The sequence below is a fragment of the Vipera berus genome (assembly GCF_964194415.1).
Source record: "Vipera berus genome assembly, chromosome: 3".
NCBI lineage: Eukaryota > Metazoa > Chordata > Lepidosauria > Squamata > Viperidae > Vipera > Vipera berus.
Window position 1 is genome coordinate 61185583 of NC_138204.1, and position 21496 is coordinate 61207078.

At 36.2% G+C, this 21496-nt stretch overlaps 1 protein-coding gene across 1 annotated transcript in view; it reads right to left on the reverse strand.

The window, feature by feature from the left end:
• Positions 1-672: 672 nt before the first annotated feature.
• Positions 673-21496, reverse strand: part of BEND5 (BEN domain containing 5) — a gene marked incomplete at its 5' end in the record, with an annotated part of 887332 nt that continues 866508 nt past the window's right edge. Inside the window, 2 exons of the mRNA XM_081323189.1 lie at positions 673-1021; positions 10550-10646. Of these exons, the coding sequence (XP_081179315.1) occupies positions 904-1021; positions 10550-10646 (215 nt within the window). The 3' untranslated portion in view covers positions 673-903. The remainder of the gene's footprint in view (positions 1022-10549; positions 10647-21496) is intronic.

Genomic DNA, 21496 nt, shown 5'->3' on the forward strand with positions numbered 1-21496 from the left:
TCAAACGTACAGGATTGTACTTCTCTTTTATTTAAATGGCTCAAATTTTATTTATTCTGATACTCTTTTACAATGTTATTATATTTTATGCTTTACTATGATTTATTTATATAAGTGATAAAGGGATAATAATGCAGGCATTATTTATTATGCTATTGCATATGTTTAGCTGGTTTTACCTTGGTCAACAAATTCAGTTCCCTTTACAACCATCTTCTTCAATCTGATGCCCTTCAGATGCATTTGTACTAACCTATCAGAATTTCCTAGCCAACAAAGCCAAATTTCTTGAAGTTGCAGTCACAATATGCCTTGAGGATGGAGATAATTGTTTTAGGTGGTTACAAGTATGAATAAAGTCGTTCCATATGCATGCAATTTCAATTAAACAAAAACTATTAAAAATCAGCGAAAACCATTTCAAGGAGTATTACAATATGTACATATTAAATTGCACAATACTCCATTCATGTACATTACATATTTTAACCTACAATCTTTGCAAATGGTACTTTGCCTTAAAAAGTAATAAATGTAGAAATCATGCAGCATCGTTGGAAAATGAGCCATAGTTTCTTTGAGATTCAGTCCATTATAGGGCTTCATGCTTCAAAATATGATAGGACAAAATTTTTCTATTTGCATTTTTATGTTAAGCATTCCACATGGCTGACTAAGAATGAAAACCCTGTATTTAATAGCTTGTTTTTGTGAAATAAGACTTATGATAAATCAGTGAATAATGCCTCAAGAGTAACATTTGTAAGAAAAACATTTTGCCTCCCTTTCATAAAAATAATTGGCTGGAAGGAGGATTGATCATAATCATCCATTTTAAACATAAAAAGTGCTGATATAACTTGCTTCTTCCATTTCTTCTGAAAGATATTTCTCTTTATTGATTTATGATGAGTGAGTGTGCTTAAGAGTTGTATGGGTTCTCTTCTCTGGTTTGTTGGCAGCTTGATTGTTCCCATGGATCCGATGGTAGGAACATCTAAAGGGAATTGCTTTTTCTTTCCTGTCAATAGGGAAAATGCACAAGGTAGATGAGTAATTTGAATGATGTCAAGACTACATTACATTTTACATTCAATGGTAATCTGTGGGCGAAGTTAAACTGCCAACCAATATTGTATTTGTTTCAAAACACTCAAAATAGTCTTTTAATGTCAAAATCAATGAACATACACCAAACACCTGAAAATTATGCAGGACAATGCCAGTCCGCTACAGATTGGGTTTCTATTCGGGCTGAAAGAATCTTATATGCTCAGAAATAGATGTAAAGTTCTTGTTAATACATTAAATATTCAGCATAACAGGCCCCAGTTTGGTGGACTTTAGATACAATAGCCCCCAAAATTCTTCTGGACATTTCCCCAACATCCATTATATCTGAAGTAATCCATAGATCCATGAAAATGATCCAAATAAACACAAATGATGTAATTCTAAATATGTATAGATATAATGGACATTCAGATTGTTGAGTAATGGACACTCTGTTCTTGAATAATCTATGAAGCCAATAGTTTACTGTTAGCAGAAACAGAGAAAAGGAGTCTTATGGAATGACTTCACAATCTGAACACTTTACAATCATTCTATCATTAGCGTGGCATATACCACAGGGAAAAATGGGAATAAAATTAAATGTAAAAAGACCAAACTAACAATAACAGGTAGAACAATCAGCCTTAGAATTGACAATAACGATATTGAAGTGGTAGATTATCTTCTGTCTTTTAGCATCAGCCAGCAAAAGAACAAGTGGACAACAAATGTGCTGCAGACTAGCACTGGGTGACGCAGCACACATATCCTTGGAAAAGATATTCAGATGCTCCTGATGTGTCTACACCCACAGAGATCAGAATTGTGCAAGTCATGGTAGTCTCTGTGACACTCTATGGAAGCAAAAGTTGAACTTTCAAGAAACAGAATAGAAACAGTATTGGTGCCTTTGAACTCTGGTATTGGAGAAGACTTCTGATAGTACAATGGAGAGCCAAGAAAACAAACTGATGGATTACTGAACAAATCAACCCAGAGTTCTCATTTGAGGAACAAACGGCTAGGCTTAAATTATTGCTTTGCCTTATTTGTCACCCCACCAAAATCAGCATCTTATAATGCCTTTCTAAGTAATGAATATATAATAAACAACGTAACAACATTACAGACATAAATGCACATACACAGAGAACATCTCCAGAAACATTACAGTTTGTTGCTATATATATTTTTCCTTACCAAGTCCATTTTGAGTTGGGATTAAAAAAAAATACCTGGCAGCTGGATCATATGCTTAGGCAGTGCTTTTTTTGTAAAAGAAAAAGGTGCGGGAACTCACACATGTCATACAACCCGCCTTGCCTACCCTACAAGGTTCTATCCAAAAAAGGTGCCGGAACTCCGTTCTGACCGTTCTATGACAAAAAAAGCCCTGCGCTTAGGTATAAACACAAGATAAAGTATATTACTTCTAATGTTATGAACAGTATGCATTTCTTTAAGTATGATAATATTAAAAAATGCTGGAAAAAATATATAGGAGCAAAATATAGGATGGCACACAAGACATAACAACTGCTACCTTCTAATAAGTATAAACTCCTGAAGCTAAAAATTAAGGGAATGTATAAAATAAAATTGTAAGTGTAGGGATGGTTACATTAGAGAAACTGGATGCTCCATAACATGCAGAGATAATTTTAAGGGAACATTAGGCTTAAAAACATAGGGCAATCAGTTTGGCTGAAGTCTATTGACAAGGGACAAGAAGTCATAAAACTTCGAGAATATCACCATCCTGTCATGAGGTAACAGCTGTTTTCCCAGAATTATTAGAGAGGCAATAGAAATTTATAAACATCCAAACAATTTAAAAAGGGAGGAAAGTTATCACTTACGTGGCATTTAGTAATGACTGATTATGGGTAATTCTGCTCTGTTGAACACAGGCAGGATATAAAGATGTAACATCTGTTGCCAAGTTTGGTTTCAGATATACTCTGCAGAAGCTAGCAAACTGGCTAGTGAAATATCAGCACATATCTAGTGTCTCAGGTGTTGTTGTTCAGAAATCATTTCATCAATAGAATGTTTTTATTTGAAACAGAAACCCATCCTAACAATTTAATAAGTTCCTGCTTATTTGTCTACCATACTTCTAAACTACTCAATAAGCTCAGGTGTCTGGATAGTGCACAAATCAGTGAGAAACTTACTATACAATGTAGAAATTTTGGAAATATTTTGACTTTGAAACTAATGTAGTAGTCCAGCAACAGCAATAATAAAGCAGCATGTAAGCTCACTATACTGTAATATGCTTGAAGTAAAATGGAGATTTCAGCAGCACAATAAAGAATTTTTCAAAATGTGTGGGAAAAAGAAAAAAATCTTTACTAGCACTGAACAAAGCCTATAATAGGGATCCACTTAGCTATTCTTAGGAATGCATTATGTAAGTGGGAAGCAAGGGCAATTTATTAATTCATCATCCAATTCGCAAAAGATACAGCACTTCTAAGACTGCTTTATGATTCCATGTAGATTCTCCTCATAAACATGCTACTATTATAATTTTTTGTCCTTCCTACAGGCAAAAATAGACTTTTCCTTTTTTCCTCCCCCCCTAGCTGATATGGTACAGCTGGTAAAACTAGGAAAAGAGAGAGTTCAAAATTTGAGAGTAAAAAGTAGAGTTAGAAATCTTGTTTCAATTTTTATATGAACATGTTTGCCCATGAATGGAAGGTGTAGGTAGTCAATCATTTTTGCTCTTTATCTCTGAGCGTGTGTGAAAGAGAGTGAGAAACAGATTAGGGGTTTTTTTGCTGGAGGTGGAGCTTTACACTATTTTAAAGTTGAGGGTAGTATAATTTTTTGGAATTCCTCCCTTAAATAAGGAACTATTTGGTGGCCAAGGCTTCAAATAAGGACAGATCTGTCACCAGAGCAGCCTTTCGGTGGTGTTTTGCAGAAGACCCTGTGGAAATGGGAATTTAGGGACCATTTCCCTCCCCTATTGAAATGTTGAAAATCTGTGTAAAAAACCTCAGTCTAGCCTAAACAAGACATATTAACTCAGACCCCCAATCTATCATCAAGGAAACTCAAGCCAATCATTTCTGGCCATTAACAAGCAATCAGTTTAAAACAGGATGGACAGCCAGCATCCATAATTCCTAATTATGTCAAATGCCTTTCTGTGAGAGTCCCAAAATTAATTAAGCAGAGCTCTGTAGGAAGGTTGTTGTTTCTGAGGATGTCTGGCAGTTTAAAGTAGTAAACACACACAGCAACACAAATCAGGTAGCAAAACAGTTATTGACAGGCAGTTGAAAGAAAGGCAGGCCAGGCATGACCCAGAGAAGTGAATTTTATCTGTTCAGAAACTGTTAGCCAGGGTAATTAAACTGGTGGGATCCGGCAGACAGGAGAAAATCAGAACCAGGATTCTTAATGGTTAAGATGCTCAAGTAGGACTGAGGAGACCCACATTCAGCTCCATCTTTAATCATGGAAGCTTTGCCTAACAGTAACTTATCCAATTAGTTTGTTCTGAGAAAAATTGGGATTCTGTTGTAGGTTACCTTGAATTTCTGGAGAAAAGGCATGACACAAATGCAAATGTAACAACGGAAATGAAATGAATGCTAACATTTCCTGAAATTATATGGGGATGTAGGATGCCAGCACAATAAAATACTGTAATAATCAGTCCTCCATATAGTTCCCTGTATAAAACAGATAAGCTGGAGAAAAGAATCAGGGAATTACATGTAATCTGTAGAATTACGTCTTCCTTCCTCAATACTGTATATTTTATACTGGTGGGGTGAGTAGTTTTCTTGGCCAATCTTCTGGAGTTTTAGGGATGGCATAGTTGTGATGGGCAATCACGTGTGGCTGTTTGCTACTAAAAATACTAAGTGAGCAGGCACTGTTGACAATAGAGGTTCTCTGGTTAAATGGAGGAGCAGGATGGATGGACAACAGAGTTCAATGGTCCTTTTGCATGATCTGGGAAACAAACAACTGAAATGCTAATAGAGTCCACATTTTAAATGCCCACATATTAAATTTGGTTCCAAGGTGGGAACCAAAATTGCAAACAAACACCTGACACCAAATGACAAAAGTTGTGACAAATCCATCAAGTCAGATTTATAACATTGGATTATATCACTATATTCTTGAGAATTTATTTATTACCAACAAGATGGAAGCAAACACTATCATTTACTTAATAGAATTAAGGAACTGGATTAGGACTGAACTAAGATTTTTCTCTCACACCCATCTCACTTAAGAACTGAATCTCTTTCCAAAAAGTATTTATTGCAAACACTTCTTGTTGCAATTTTTTTTAATGTAAAGCACTAAAGAAAATATTTAAAATTTACAGAATCTGTGAGTCAGAAATTCTGGAGACTTCAGAGATTTCATAGGGGAGCCTTTCATTATAGAACAGTAGTAATGTTATCTATGAGCAAAATGTATTGATATACATATGCACAATTGCAACTTTCTTTTGATAAAATTATATATCCAATACTGCAAGAGATTCCTGTTTCCCATTAGACTGAGGGAAATTCAGTGTCATAAAATTTCCTGCAGAAACCAGACTTGACCTTGCCTTCTTTTCAAATTCCATTTCATCTTACGGTAGATTATAAATGGTTGAAATCCAGCCAAATACTGGAGTTCAACATCTTTGATTGAGCTCTTCTTGGACCACCTTAAGCTACATTAGGACTATTATATCTGGGTTGCAAAAATGCAGATGGCTATTAGATAGAAAACTAATTAACTAATTTACTGCCATCTAGTGATTGTCAAGATTTTTGCAGTCTAGATTGGGTAGCCTTAGTTTGTATTACAACACATTCCTGGAACGTGTTCGTCTGTAAGAAAGATTATTTTAAAGCAGTAAAGGGTAAAGGTAAAGGTTCCCCCGCACATGCGTGCTAGTCGTTTCCAACTCTAGGGGCCGGTGCTCATCTCCGTTTCAAAGCCGAAGAGCCAGCGCTTGTCCGAGGACGTCTCCGTGATCATGTGGCTGGCATGACTAGACGCCAAAGGTGCACAGAACGCTGTTACCTTTCCACCGTAGTGGTTCCTATTTTTCTACTTGCATTTTTACATGCTTTCGAACTGCTAGGTTGGCAGAAGCTGGGACGAGTAACAGGCGCTCACTCTGTTACGCGGCACTTGGGATTCCACCCGCCAAACTGCCGACCTTCTGATCGACAAGCTCACCATCCTAACCCATTGAGCCACCGTGTCCCTTATTTTAAAGCAACATAGTGCTAAAACCAAATGGGATAAAGTACTTGAAATGCAAAGAAACATCACAAAGTCTTCATCAATACCTAAATCTATATTAATACAGGTAGTCCTCAACTGACAACCACAATGGAGCCCAAAATTTATGTTGCTAAGTGAGAAATTTGTTAAGTGTGTTAAGTGCCCCATTTTATGACTTTTCTTGCCACATTTGTTAAGTGAATCACTGCAGTTGTGAAATTAGAAACATGGTTGTTAAGTGAATCTGGCTTCCCCCTTTGATTTTGGATGTCAGAAGGTCGCAAAAGGGGATCGTGTGACCACAGGACCCTGCAACTGTCATAAATGTGACTCAATTGTTAAGCATCTGAATGTAAATCACGTGACTGTGGGAATGCTGCAAGGGTCATAAGTGTGAAAAATGGTCATAAGCACTTTTTTCAGTGCTGCTATAAGTTCGAACGGTCACCAAATGAACTGTTGTAAGTCGAGGACCAACTGTATTTGTTTCATATAAAATAAAGGAGAATAGGATGGTCCTAATGTGGACAACTATGCATGGAATGAAAATGGCTCCTGATACTTCTTCTAGAAGAGAGCAGTTAACCCTCCATTTTTTTCTTTCCCTCCTGGCCCTGCAAAAAGCACATTCTGCATTTAAGCATTTGCCATGCCTATACTCAAAATGTGGGGCTACATTGTTCCAGCCAACATTTTGATTGCTAAGCATTTGACAGGGTAATTATTGTAATCTGGTATTTTGGTGAGCCCTGCTGGAGGCTGTCCAAGCAATGCAAATCTTTCTGAATTCCGTAAATGGATCTTTTTCATTTAGCCCACACAAATGTGTCACAGTTTAATGCTGAAAGGAATGTTTCCCCCTCTATCTTCAGCAGCAGCTACAAGAACTGAGATCTGCATTTAAAATGTGCAGACACATGTAGGAGTGAAACTGGCAGATTATAATTATCAATTGACAAGGGGGAAAACAAAAATTAATTTCTGAGGCAAAACATATAATTTGCCTTTAAACTGTAATAGCTATTCCATTTCTCATGCAATTTGCTACTGCACAAAATCAGACTTGAGTTGTCTGGGATTCCAGCATCTCCCCCCTGCCTTAAACTATTCTGAAGTCTTCAGGTAAAGAAGTAAAGGGAGTTATTCTGGAATGGCTCCCTCTGTTCCAATTGCTTCCCCGATTTTCAGTCCTAGAATACTTGGATTTACTGCCTAAGAAGAGTCTCAGTACCTAATAGTGGCTTTCTTCTCCTTTTACACCCCTAAATGAGTTTTCCCACGGGATGTCTCAGGAAGAGGAATGCTCATGCAGAGTACATGGAAACGCAGAGATAACAATGATTACTAGTATTGTTACTGATTTTCATAGTGTTGTTCATCTCCAAAGAGGCCAAAGCTTCATGCAAATAAGAAAGAACAATAAAACAGTCTGATATAAAAAAATAAAAGAAAGAATTTTAAATATTCAGTAATGGGGCAAGGGGGATTATTTTTTAAAGATGATCTGGAGCAATTTTACCATGTAAATGCCTATGAGAAAAAGCTTGCCCTCAATTTTTATTCACAATACAAGAGCATGGGAGCCAGCCATACCTCTTTTGGGGAGATGATTGATAGCACCGTTGACAATAGGGTAGTCCCACTTCAAAAATGATTTTAAAAAATGTTTTGAACGTCATGTGAAACACACATGACTTTTTTCAGGCTTCTTACAAGTCCAAAACAAAGACACTGCTGCTTTAATCAAACCATTAAAATATAATAACTTTAATATTACTCCTAACATAGCTGCACCTTTCGTCAGGCTTGCATGAATATTGGAAAAAAAGACAAGTTACTTCAATGAGTACTGTGCTTATGTTAGGGTTGAAGTACTGTTTCTGAATATATTTTGAAGCGTAACTGATGATACAAATGCCATTCAAGTCCACACAAACACTTCTTTTTGATTCCCAGCATGGCAGCTTAAGAGCACTTTTCCAATATGCACATATAGACATCCATATGTTCTCATTCTCATACTCAAGTATCACTCAAAGTGGCTAAAAACTGGTAAAAGGAAAAAAAAGTGAGCAGATACAGTGGTGAAAGTGAAAGGGAGTACAAAGGAGTACAGCTAATCGAATCATGACACAACAACATCACTCAAATGCAGTAGTGATGGCAGGGAGTTTTAGCAATGATTTTGTCTGGGGAAGACATAATTGGGAAGGTGGATTTACTGTTCCCAGTTATAGGTCATCTGTCTCCTTCCTGCACTCATCTCGCAAAAAGGAAAAAAAAACCTCGTAAGTCCAAATAAAGCATCAAATTAATTAAAAGTCACTTTAGCATATTTTTAACAAGATAACTCAGCAAAATCATGTCACCTTCATGGTAGTTTCGATGATGCTGTCAAAAAGTAAATAAATAATGTGATACTTGCCTGATTTTTAGATCTTATTTTTAAGGAGGGGTTTTATAATCGTATACAATGAGTAGTTGAGCAGTACATGTGTTACTGTCATAACTTTGCCAACTTCACAAGTATTCTCCTTTTAGAGCTAGACCTGCTATGATTTTTTCCTTCAAAAATATTTGGGGCCAGACATTGTTGAATTAAGGAAAAAGGTAGGATACATGGATGATATTTTCCAAATAACTTGGGGTGTGGAATTTAATCCTCAACCTGAGAAAAGTGGTAGTGATGGTGATGGTAATTTGAAAAGTTTTTGGATGTCTGTATCTTACACCTAGGGACGCGGTGGCTCAGTGGGTTAGGACTCTGAGCTTGTCGATCGGAAGGTCGGCAGTTTGGCGGGTCGAATCCCGAGTGCCGCGTAGCAGAGTGAGCGCCTGTTACTCGTCCCAGCTTCTGCCCACCTAGCAGTTCGAAAGCATGTAAAAATGCAAGTAGAAAAATAGGGACCACTACGGTGGGAAGGTAACAGCGTTCCGTGCGCCTTTGGCGTCTAGTCATGCCGGCCACATGACCACGGAGATGTCCTCGGACAAGCGCTGGCTCTTCGGCTATGAAACGGAGATGAGCACCGGCCCCTAGAGTCGGAAACGACTAGCACACATGTGCGGGGGAACCTTTACCTTTACCTTATCTTACACCTGCTGAGAAGTACAAAATATGCACAGTCTGAATACAATTCCTATAAAAGATAAATGGTAGCTTGAAACCAGAGAGCCAGTTTGGGGTACTGATTAAGGTGCCAGGCTAGGAATAGGGAGAGTGGGAGTTCTAATTCTGATTTTGGCACAGAATCAAATGGGTGACCTTGGACCTTCTCAGCCCTGAGAAGGAGATAATGGCTGACAAAAATGGACAATCACTCCTGAGACTTGCCAGGCAATCAGGAGGAGTCAACACTAACTCAGAGGTGTGCACCTTGCGTGCACGCGCGCGCGCGCACACACACACACACACAGAGACAGAGAAAGAGAGAAACCAGAAAAAAATGTACAAACTAATTCAATCAGAATAGATTGGTTGTCCAGTCTTTTCTAAAAAAAACTCCAGTGATGAAGCACTTAAAATTTCTGAAGGCAAACTAATTGATTATGAGACAGGCTTATTGTGCCTATTGATTGAGCAAATATAAAGGTTTCTCCTTCAACTTTATGACATCTCCCTGTAAATAATCTGATGACATATGCAACCCTGAAGCTTCAGCCAGTACTACATTTTTAATATGAAAAGGCAGATCCATAAAATTGCTTGATATCAGATTTCTTAAAGATTTTATTTTTATTCAACAAACCTGGTTCTCGGGTCACAACCATAATCCTCAACTGTATTTTCCAAAATAACAATTAACATGGAAATTCATAGAAAACAAATGATAGAGTCAGGGAATCAGGCATGTGAGTATCTGAGAAACTTAACTGTTCTTTCTGGAGACTTATTTAGGACAAGAAAAATGTTGATTCTAAAAAAAAACCCAACAAGGTCAAAATATTTCTAAAATTTAATTAACTAAGGAAACATTTTCTCTCTGAATAAGCTCTCACCCCACTTTTGGAATGACTTTTACAAAATTCATCTGAAAAAAAAAGACATGTGCTTATTCCCTTTTCTTTTATTTCAGATGCAAGAAAACTAGTGGAATAAGGGTCTGTAGAACCTGGAGAACTCTGTAGATCTTAGCTACCCTGGCAAGGCACACTATTGTAAATTTGTAATCAAGTTTAATAATAAAAATGGTTGAAAATTAAAAGCAAATCACTTTTTAAAACTTACCATGTACTTGAAACCGGTACTAAAGGTCTCTCTGTAATGGCATTTAGCCTGTAATAATCCAAAAACGTTCGGGCCACATTCCGTCCTAATTTCATATCTGTCAGAGTTCAGTTAAGAATAATTCTTTTTAAATTATTTTCAAAATCCAAAGTCACTATTGAAATCAGTCACTGTGATATGGAACATAAAGTGTTTGTAGATTAATAATGCAGCAAAGGTGAAATCTTCAGAGATGAATGTACTAATTATCAGATGCTATATAAGAACTATGGCAATTATTTTTATTCATAGAGATAGACTGTTGTTAATCTGAACAGAAGACTCCCATCTAATTTGTACTCATTTTTATGATGTGGGTCTTTCTGCTTCAATGTCCTACAGCAACAGTCCCCATCCTTTCTGGTTTTATGGACTGGCAGTGAGGATGGCAGCTGTGGGGGGAGAGGGGATGGCTCCGGGCAAGCAACAGGCGAGTGCGGCCTGGTTCCAAATGGTACTGGGCCACAGCCTGGGAGTCGGGGAATCCTGACTTACAGGGATTTATTGGTCTTACATATGCTGCTGTTAACCTTCAAGAAGTAGTTTAAGATTGCCCTGTTTTTGTGTGGCAGAAAATAGTTTTGCTACCTAATGATGCATCACTTATACCAGCATTTAAAGGCACAAACATTCAAAGGATTAGCTTTTTAGGAAGCAGTTTTTCTATGGTCCCAAATCCATTAAATTTGCCATAAATTCATTGTGAAATATTCTAAGACTACATCCTGTATTCTGTAATTTAGCACACACAACTAAATGAAGGAACGAACAAATATCAGAACCGCTGTTAATTAGAAAGACGGTGAAACCATTAGGCAAATGAAAAGGTGTTTTTTTTAATGAAGCAGAATACAGTATTGATTGTTCTGCAGTCTAGAAAATATAAGAATTATTTACAATTTTGCGTACACCTCTTTCTGAATAAAAATACATTTTACCAGTTCTAAAATCTGTTTGTGAGTCATACAAAATTAATACCAGTAATTATCTGACACACTTTCCATAATTAGAAATATAACATTTCAGAGTTCCCAGACATCATGTATAATGATACTAAGTTCTAAATAAATTTTTCATTATTGTTCATTTATTACTACAGGGATAACAAAACAAATTTAAGATGAAATGTTTACATTATGGAGTTTCCCAGAAAGACGATGTTCAGCAAAATTTGTCTCCCCCAAAATAGTAATAATTAATGCTCCTCTCTCCTTATCATGTCATTTTGAAAGATCTGCATTAAAAATAATAATCTATATCTGCCTTAATTGGATAATCCAATATACTAGGGTTTTTTAATTAGGTGTATCAGTTATTTTTGTTGGATTTCTACAACTACATTATTTTCTGAAACTTGTCTCTGATGTTGGCATTCAGTTTCCACAGCCACTATTTCTGCATATTGAAGTGGAAAGCTATCTTGTATTTCCAGATACAGCACAAACATTTATTTCTCATTTTAAGCATAATTTTATTGGGCATTGTCAGTCACTTAGACCTAAATGGAATAAACAAGTCTTTTTATAACAATGTAATTGCAGCTGTTCTGGAATTTTATTTATTTATTTCTAGCATTTATATCCTGTCTTTCTATGCAATATATACTCAAGTGATCCTATAATATTGTTTTTGTTTCTATAATAACATTTTTATTAAATTGCAATTTGCGTCCAGTGTTCAAATGCAGATCATTTTCTCATGAAAACTGATTCATCCTGTTTGTTTTTCCTCATATGGGAGAAAAGACATAAGTGGATAAATAAGTGGCTTGAGTGAAGGATTTAGTAAGAAAAAAATAACCCTACAACTAAAGAAAACAAGACCTTTTCCTTGCACAGAGAGGTGCATCAAATTTCAACTCTTTGATTGTGGTATGTAAGAGCTATTTAATTTCTGCATGGCATTTGGATTTTCCTTGATTCAGTTTCAGGTTTCTTATCTCATTTCTCATCCAACTTCTCCTTATGCTTTTTTCCTGCATGCAAGGAAATCATCCCATGTCTATAGATCATCTTATTGGCTGGATTTTTCACCTGCACAGACTCCAAATAACAAAACTGTGAACTCCTGATAAAAGGTTATTGCATTTTTCCCCCCTAACTGCTGGGCTCAATCTCCTATAAGGCCCAGCCACATGCCTCAGACCCTAGAAATGATGGGAGCTGAAGTCCAATAACTTTGGAGGAAACCTCTTTGGGGACTAGCAACATTTACTTTGCCATAATGATGTGCTTGTTACCAAAAACTAGAAACAGCTTTTGCTAATTTACTAATAATTACTTGTAGTTCCACATTCATTTTTTCTTTCCTTATCTGAGCCCTTTCTCTGGATGAGTGACATGTGACCCTCCAGCACTGGCTGAGTTACAGGGCTGTCATCCCTCAGGCATCAGCTGGCTATTCTTGCTTACGTCGCTTCCTTTTTTCTCAGGATACCCACCTGAGGGAAAGTAGTGCAAACGGCACCATGTGTTTGATCAGAAATACATAATCAGCAGAAGTACTTATGAATTTCTGCCAAATGTTGAGACCCAGTTACATAGGTATGGTGTTTGTGTAATGAAGTCACCACAGTTTTGCCCTTTTGGCATCATGCAGTTTGCTTCACCCATTGCTGTTTTTTTTCCCCCTCTGTGTATGTTTGACACTTTCCAAGATTAATCCAGCTTCAAAAAAATTGTATGTCAGTTTATTTCTTTTCATATGGCGATGGTAAATAGTATTTTTACATATTATTATGTAGTAATATTACTATTGTATAGTAATTTACACAGCTCCCAAATTTTGTATGTTTACTGAAGAACATTAAATACTTGATTATTTGATATCAATCCATTTTCAACTCTTAGCACCCTCAGAGACAGACTTTCTCCATGACAATCTGTGCCTAACCTGGTCCTTCAAGTCTTCCAACATGGTAGCTATTGCCACTGTAACTGGTCATTCCACCTTGCTGTTGGTCATCCTCTTCTATTTCCTTCCATTTAAATCTTTAGTCTGGTTTTTGATACAGAATCTATGGTTTTCAACTGTTACTAGGCTTAATTGTGAACTAAAACAGGTTCACAATTAAGGTTACACAGGCTCAAATGACAATACAAATAAAAAATGGTAGCTCCCCCATGGCTTATTTGCTAGTGTTCCCTAAAATTGTTTTCTTCCTTACACTTGTTCACAGAGCACTTTAATTCTTAGTATCATTATAACTCTCGTGGTAACTATTAGCTTAATGTTGTACTACTATCTTTCCTAAATAAAAATAAATAGTTAGAAAAGCAATAACCACAAATTCTTCTACAACAGTGAACTTCTTTCTCAGTTACAGAGTGGGATAGAACCCAAACCCATCCCTGTAAAGCTATCAAATGCCCATTTTTATCCATCTCAAGCAAGGGTACATATAATCTTGATCTTTCTTTAAAATCCAAATTGTCCTAATAGTTTTAATTTCTTATGATTTATTCTTTCTATTTCTGTAATACACCCTAGTGAAACACTTTGGGGAATCCACATTTTGTTACATAGTTGTTGGTTGAATATGATATTAATCTATTTCTGACTATTCCTCATAACTGCAGCTTCAAGAACCACAAAGAGAGCCTTCTTCTGGCAGTAAAGAAAAACCCCTCAATTTGGAAGCTGTTGGCATAGCAAATCTTTAGTGGACACACTAAGCATTGTAGCTTTAATAGCTCACTGATCATTTAATAATGTCACTGTGACAGAGGCCAGTGGCATTATGATCCATTGTTCCATTCATTTTGCCTATTAGAATCTAGGTCATTCTGCTTTCAAGGCTATGGGTTGACTTTCCATCCTACTCACCTCCCATCTCTGTTTTACAAAGTAATCACAGTTACTGGAAATAATTATACTCTTTTCAATCCACATTCTCATTTTCTTAAGATCCGTCATGTCATTTCTATGTCACAGCAAGTGAGGTGTCTACAGTAATAAAGGTTTGACAAGGGCAAATCCAGTTAACAGCTATGTTCAATATTTTATAGGTCCTATGGGGATTTCTCTCAAATGGATTGACCCTTAATTTTATGTCTTTTCTAAAGGACAGCACTTCCGCCATCTTGAAATGCTATTGGCTGGAATTCCTCCAAGTCTGTCTCCTGAGAGGATTAAGAACTATGACTAGTGGGCTGAGCTTACTATTAGACAGAGCCTTGAGTTCTCTGTTTCATGCAAGCAGCTAAATTATGAAGAGAGAGGAAGAACAGGGAGAAGAGAGTAAACATAGAGCACAGCTGTTCCATTCAACAAATCTGTTGGAAAGTCCCTTCAGGAATTAAGGAGTTTATCATAATAAAGATTCTTCTCCCATGTCTCTCTGTGTGTTTGTTGACATGTAAAAGAAAAGTCTTTCTCTTCTCTCTCTGGAGCTCTGGAAACTTTTCTTAAATAAACCCTGTGGTGGTACAGTAGTTAGAATGCAGTACTGCAAGCTACTTCTGCTGACTGCCAGCTGCCTGCATTTCAGCAGTTTGATTCTCACCGGCTCAAGGTTGACTCAGATTTCCATCCTTCTGAGATCAATAAAATGAGGACCCAGATTGTTGGGGACAATATACTGACTCTGTAAACCATTTAGAGAAGGCTGTAAAGTACTGCGAAGCAGTATATAAGTCTAAGTGCTACTACTATTCCAAAAGCCAAATACTTTTCCCCACCGGGAGTTATGTGAATATTGTTTCAGCTTTGCAGAGCATTTGATATCTGGTATCTGGCTGTCAGTCCCTTAGTAATAGTTACATTCCATCATGTTGCAAGTTCAGTGCATCCCACAGAGGTTTAAAGCAGGGGTCCCCAACTCCCGGTCCATGGACTGGCACTAGTCCATGGCATGCCAGCAACCAGGCTGCGCAAATAAGTGAAGCCCCATCTGCGGGATGCAGGCAACATGCAAAACCATGACCCTTCCAATCCACGGAAAAACCTTTCTCCACAGAACTGGTCCCCTGGTGCCCAAAGGTTTGGTGGCTGCTGATTTAAAGTCTAAGACTAGTACATGACAACAGATTTTCTCCTTTCCTTTCCTTTCCTTTCCTTTCCTTTCCTTTCCTTTCCTTTCCTTTCCTTTCCTTTCCTTTCCTTTCCTTTCCTTTCCTTTCCTTTCCTTTCCTTTCCTTTCCTTCAGGAAGCTTCCCTTCAGATTATTTACTACATAATGGGCTATTTCAGCTATAGAGGAGTGTATATTGATTGAACATTTTCAATTAAAACAAGCACTATTTTTTAAAAGATTTCAGTTTTTTTCAGAGAGCATAAAATAACTCAAGAGACTGAAGCAACCTGCCTCCAGAGGTGGTGAATGCTCCAACACTGGAGGTTTTTAAGAAGAGACTGGACAGCCATTTGCCTGAAATGGTATAGGGTTTCCTGCCTGAGCAGGGGGTTGGACTAGATGACCTCCAAGGTCCCTTCCAAATTATTATTATTATTATTATTATTATTATTATTATTATTATTATTATTATTATTATTATTATTATTATTATTATTATTATTATTATTATTATTATTATTATTATTATTATTGCTTTTTTTCTCATAGAACACTCAGAACGGAGTTCCGGCACCATTTTTGGATGGAACCTTGTAGGGTAGGCAAGGCGGGTTGTATGACATGTGTGAGTTCCGGCACCTTTTTCTTTTACAAAAAAGCACTTATTATTATTATTATTTATTTATTATTATTATTATTATTATTATTATTATTATTATTATTATTATTATTATTATTATTATTATTATTATTATTATTATTATTATTATTATTATTAAGCTGTGCCCATTCAGTTGTTATAAATAAAGGGCAAGAGGACAGGGGGTAACTACTTTTATTTTAAAAAAGAAGTTTGGAATTAGTTGTTAAACAAAAACAAAATCCCCATCCTTGTCTTTTTGCAACATTCATGTTACCCTTCTGCTTTATTATTTCTGTAATCTGCATAGAAAGAGGAACTGTTTAATGGGTTGCAAAATCTATTTTTGGCCAAAGAACTTATTCTTCCTCAAAGAGATGTAGTCTGCAGTGGAATTGTTATGCACATGGCCCAATGTTTGTGAACACTTTGCAATGGGAATGGTCAAGAAATGTCACCTTTATTTGAATATGAAATCAAAAGGCAAAGGATGTCTACAAAAACTGCACCATCCTTTTGTCTCCGCTTTTGAGTAAATTTATAATCCCAGGAGAGGATGTTTAAACAAGATAGCATTTGAATCCCTTTGACCAGAATTTAGTACAAGTCCTTAATTATAAGAGTTTTAAAACAGTAATGTAAGTCAAAGGCATTTCATTGAGCAGTTGAGGTTAAATTGAACAGGAGAAAAGCAAAAGATAGAAAGTAAATGGAAATTGCTCAAAGGTAATTGAATGTATGTCTGAGCATTTATGTGTGCCAGCTAGCAATAAATACTCTTTGCAGCAAAGCAATCCAATATGGGCAAATAGAGAAAGTGCAGAAAGCAATCAAGGAGACAGAAAAAAGTATATGCAAGCTGAACTAAAGTAGCATTTTGGGCCAGAACAGGAAAGAAGAACAAAATCCAGAATGGAGACAGTGAGTTTGCAGTGCTCTAACTAATTGAAATTATGGTCATTGCAAATAAGACAAGTGATCCAATTTTCCATTTTATAGTCAGACATACTTAAACACATTTGAGACTGTGAGTGGATGGGCAGAAAGCCTGGCAAAATGAGGGCAAAGCTACCAACTTATCTAATGAGCATTCCAAGTCACTAAGATGATTTGCAGCTAGAAAATAGGAGTCTTCACTGGCCACAGGAAATGCAAACATATTTCATGGGCTCTTTATAATAAATATGTTCAGTGGTACTGTTTCTTGAATCATGGAAAGCAAGGGTTCTTTTTCTTACTATTTAAAGAAAACCTCCAGTGAAGTAGAGTCTATCACCTCTTAAGACAGTTTGTTCATTCTTGTTTTTTGTCTAGATTTCTGGAACAACTCTAAACAATTCTTTCATCTTGTTTATAGCAATCCTTCAGATGCCTGAAGACAGCTTTTCTTCTCCAGGTTAAATCTTCCCAACACTTCCTCATAAGATACAGTATTTTGGTTTTACTTCTCTGGACATACTCTGTTTTCTCAATATCTTTTCTAAAATGCAGTGCCCAGAACTGGACACAATATTCTAAGTGCAATATGACCAATAAAAATAGAGAGGAAGAATTATTTCTCTTAATCTTGATATTAAACATCTGCTGATGTAGCATTAGATTGTATTTTCTTTTTTGCAGTGGCATCACATTGTTGACTCACATTGAATGCTTGTCATTCATCAAGATACCAACTATACATATTGTAATTGGAGTTCTGTGGTCTTAATTTTTTTAAGAAAGAGTAATACAAAGTTAAAAATATTATCAACTACATGGAGAGAATAGTATTTTCAGAGAACTGAAGAGGTGTGTACGCTTTTGTAGGGAGGAAAGATTTTCCTTCCTCAGATGCTACAAAATCTTAGATCTATGCCATTTCCATAGATTTATCCTCTTGTTAAATATCTGCTGAGGTAAAATGAAAAATAATAGAGGTTGGTTGCTATTAGTTATTACCAGCATGGGTTGCATTTCATCGACAGGTATTAGCTGCCAATCACACAGCTGGCTTGTTCAGCAACTTGGGACACTTTGATAATTTCAACAAAGAATGACGACTCTACTTGTGTCCTTCTCTTGCTTTCTGCTCTCTCATTTAGAAAGCACACCATGAATTTGATCTGCGAGGAGAATCCTGCTAGGTCCTGCATATTGCTTATGAAGGCTAAAGATTCAGTCCAGGCAGGTATTGATATAAAATGAAGCCCCCTTGTATTTACTCTCCTTTTCCACTTTTGCTTCAGCCCCAGCACAACCAGTCACCTTGGCTAGGAAACAGGCTGCTTCAATCACAATCACTCTTCAATCACTGGGCTGTCTCCTTTTCAGCTCTTGTCCTCGATTTTGTATATTTACAGCCCATCTATCAATTTCAAATGCACTTCTCAGTCAAGATAAGAATCAATCTTTCTCTCCCTTTTTTCCCACCTCTTTTGACTCACATTTGCAGTTGAGTTCGCTATGAATTGCCTTCCTTTGTCTCATTAAAATTTTTCCCTAACTGAGAAGGTGATGCTCATACGCTATGCTCAGGTAGATGATGGATTATATTATTATTTAGTTGTTCTGGTGGCTGTTTTCTGTGCTTTCAAGCAGATATATCCATTTTTAAACAGAAGTACAATATTAAACACCAATGATTATATATGTCATCTCCATTTCTGCTCTTTCAAAAATAAATCTGAATAGAAAGCAAGTAGAATCCTTGTTCTGGAGCATTGGTGCATCATTAATAAATATATTAGAGGGGTTCTCCATTCTTAACTTTATTCAGCATCTTCTCCACTGACCATGTTGCTGTGTTTCCTAAAAACTAAAAACTAGACAGACACATTTCTCCCGAACCAATTTATGAAGGGAGATGCAATGCATTCTGCACCAGCTGAAGTCTTTCCTCCCCCTCCCCCAGCTGATATGGTACCGTATTAGTTTGAGATCTGTACTAATGATATTTGTATGTAATTGAATTATTGTAATCCAAACGCCACGTTGCTTTTCAAATATGTAATTGTAATATTAGAAAACCAATAAAAAATTAAAAAAAAAGAAATAAAGAAATGAAACAGGTAATCCAGTATCTGTTTGAAGGCTCCAAATTGCTTTGATGTTTGGGCAAAAATGATGTTCCAGTAGCTTGTTCTGCCATAGTTGGCTCCGCAAAAAATAAAGCCATCTTCATTCAGCCCTTGCTACTCCAGAAGTCAATATCCTTGACTTCCTCGTTCTTTCAGTACATTTAAAGTCTTTTGTAAATGGAAATAGTGTACTATATAATTTCTTATGTTACAAGGAGGTTTATATTTATTATGACAGGACTTATTTTGTTGCAGTTCAACCTCAGACATTTGAGGTGAGAGTTTTTAGAGCTTGAGGTACTGATGTATGACATGTTAATCATTTCTTGGTATAATTTTCTTGGTTTATTATATTGTGAGAACAGACTGAAATGCCAATTTTTGCGTTCCCACCCAGCATTTTACTTTAATTTGGTTGTTGCTGACTGGGGAAAAAAAAACACTTATGGTGGCAAAACTAGAGTCAGCACCATGGACAGGTTTGACTCTTATCTTTCTACTAACTAGATTTCCTTCCACGTCCCAGTGCATTCACTGAGGCAGTGAAAGCCAAAAATAACATAAAGATGGAATTCCTAGAGTACCCTATTTTTGTGGGGCCTTTCTAGGATTTTCTGTGTAAAATTTATATAAACTTCTTTACCAGTTATTTTGGCAACATGGCTGTTAAGAGGGGAATTTGTTTAAATTACTAGCTTTGGAGAGGCTTAGTACGAAAACTAATCCAGTTAGGTTTAGGTGGCTGGATCTAGTTTTTCCTGTCATAAATTTAACTGCTACACAGTTAAATATGTCATGAAAACAAGACAACATGTTCTATATAATAACCCAATTCCCTATCTGTGTTTCCGCTTTATTAACTGTATTCAATACATCTGAATACAGAGATAATAAAGAAACAAAGAGAGTTAAAATGCATCCTAAAGCATGCTGACATTTGCTGGCATTTATATTAAACATTGCCTCTTTTGTCTTGTTCTTCTGCCAACATTAATGCCTAGCTAATGATGCAGATTGCAACTCCTGTGATAGAAGATAATTGCATAGGCATGGTTCCTTGAATTTACAATATCTGCCACTACAGTAAAAAAAAAGAAAAAAGAAAAAAAAGAGCAGAACCAACCAGAAATAAGCTAAGTAAATGCTCACCCAATTCAGCTTGATGTTTATTTGTGTATAGGACTTCTTATGAGCTTGCCAATGGATACAAGCATATTAATGAGGTATCAACACTAATCTAAACAAGGAAAAAAATGGTTGATCATATTAAATTCTGCTGACACTAACTTATTATTCACAGGTTGGGTTGGAAACCATGCTAGATTAAGTTAAAATGGAGTGGAATTTTGTACTGTTTCTTTATTGTGTTTATTATTTTTTATTTTGCATGAAATAAAATTATTAGCATACTTTATTTGAGCATTGCCCATATTTAAGAATGTAATTACTTTATTTTATTTGTGTTCAGTACATGAGTACAGCTATAACCAGAATCTAAATGGACTTAGAACTAGTTCAATATACCGTAGTGTTTGAAATAGTGGGTTTTGATTAAGAGACTGAAATCTATTTGATTTGTGTAACTGAAAGCAGGAACATAGGATGTAGCTTTCCTAACTCAAAATTTGTTCTATACATTCATTTTTGAGAAGCAGCTGGTGCTTTTCCTGTTGGTTTCATGAAGTAAGATAAATTGGGGCCCAAAGGTGTTTCTTTTTTGCAATAGCACCTATTCTGTGCAATAACTTCCCACAAGAAGCTAATTTAGCCTCTGCTTGATACTTTTCCAGATGTTGATGAAGATAGACGTTTTTGGGATGGTATTGACAGCCTGTATTTGGATTATGTTACCTATGCTTATTCTTTATATTTATTGTTCATCATTCCATTTTCAATTGTATTAAATTATTTAACTGTTGCATGCTCTTATTAATATAGACATTAGCATTTTTGGAATTACTGTACCCTCTTCTTATATGGGAGTTTTATTATGGTGTTATATGAATTTGATATATAAAAGTAGATGGTGAAAGCCAGATAGCGCTCTCTCTTTCATATCTATATATCTATATACCTACATATCTATGATATTAAGATATTAAGGTGAATTATTCCATGTTTAGATCTAGAACTTGAGCCTGTCTTGCTAAAAACTGAACTGCAGAAAAAATGCCAGTTTTATCTTTCCCGCAATCACC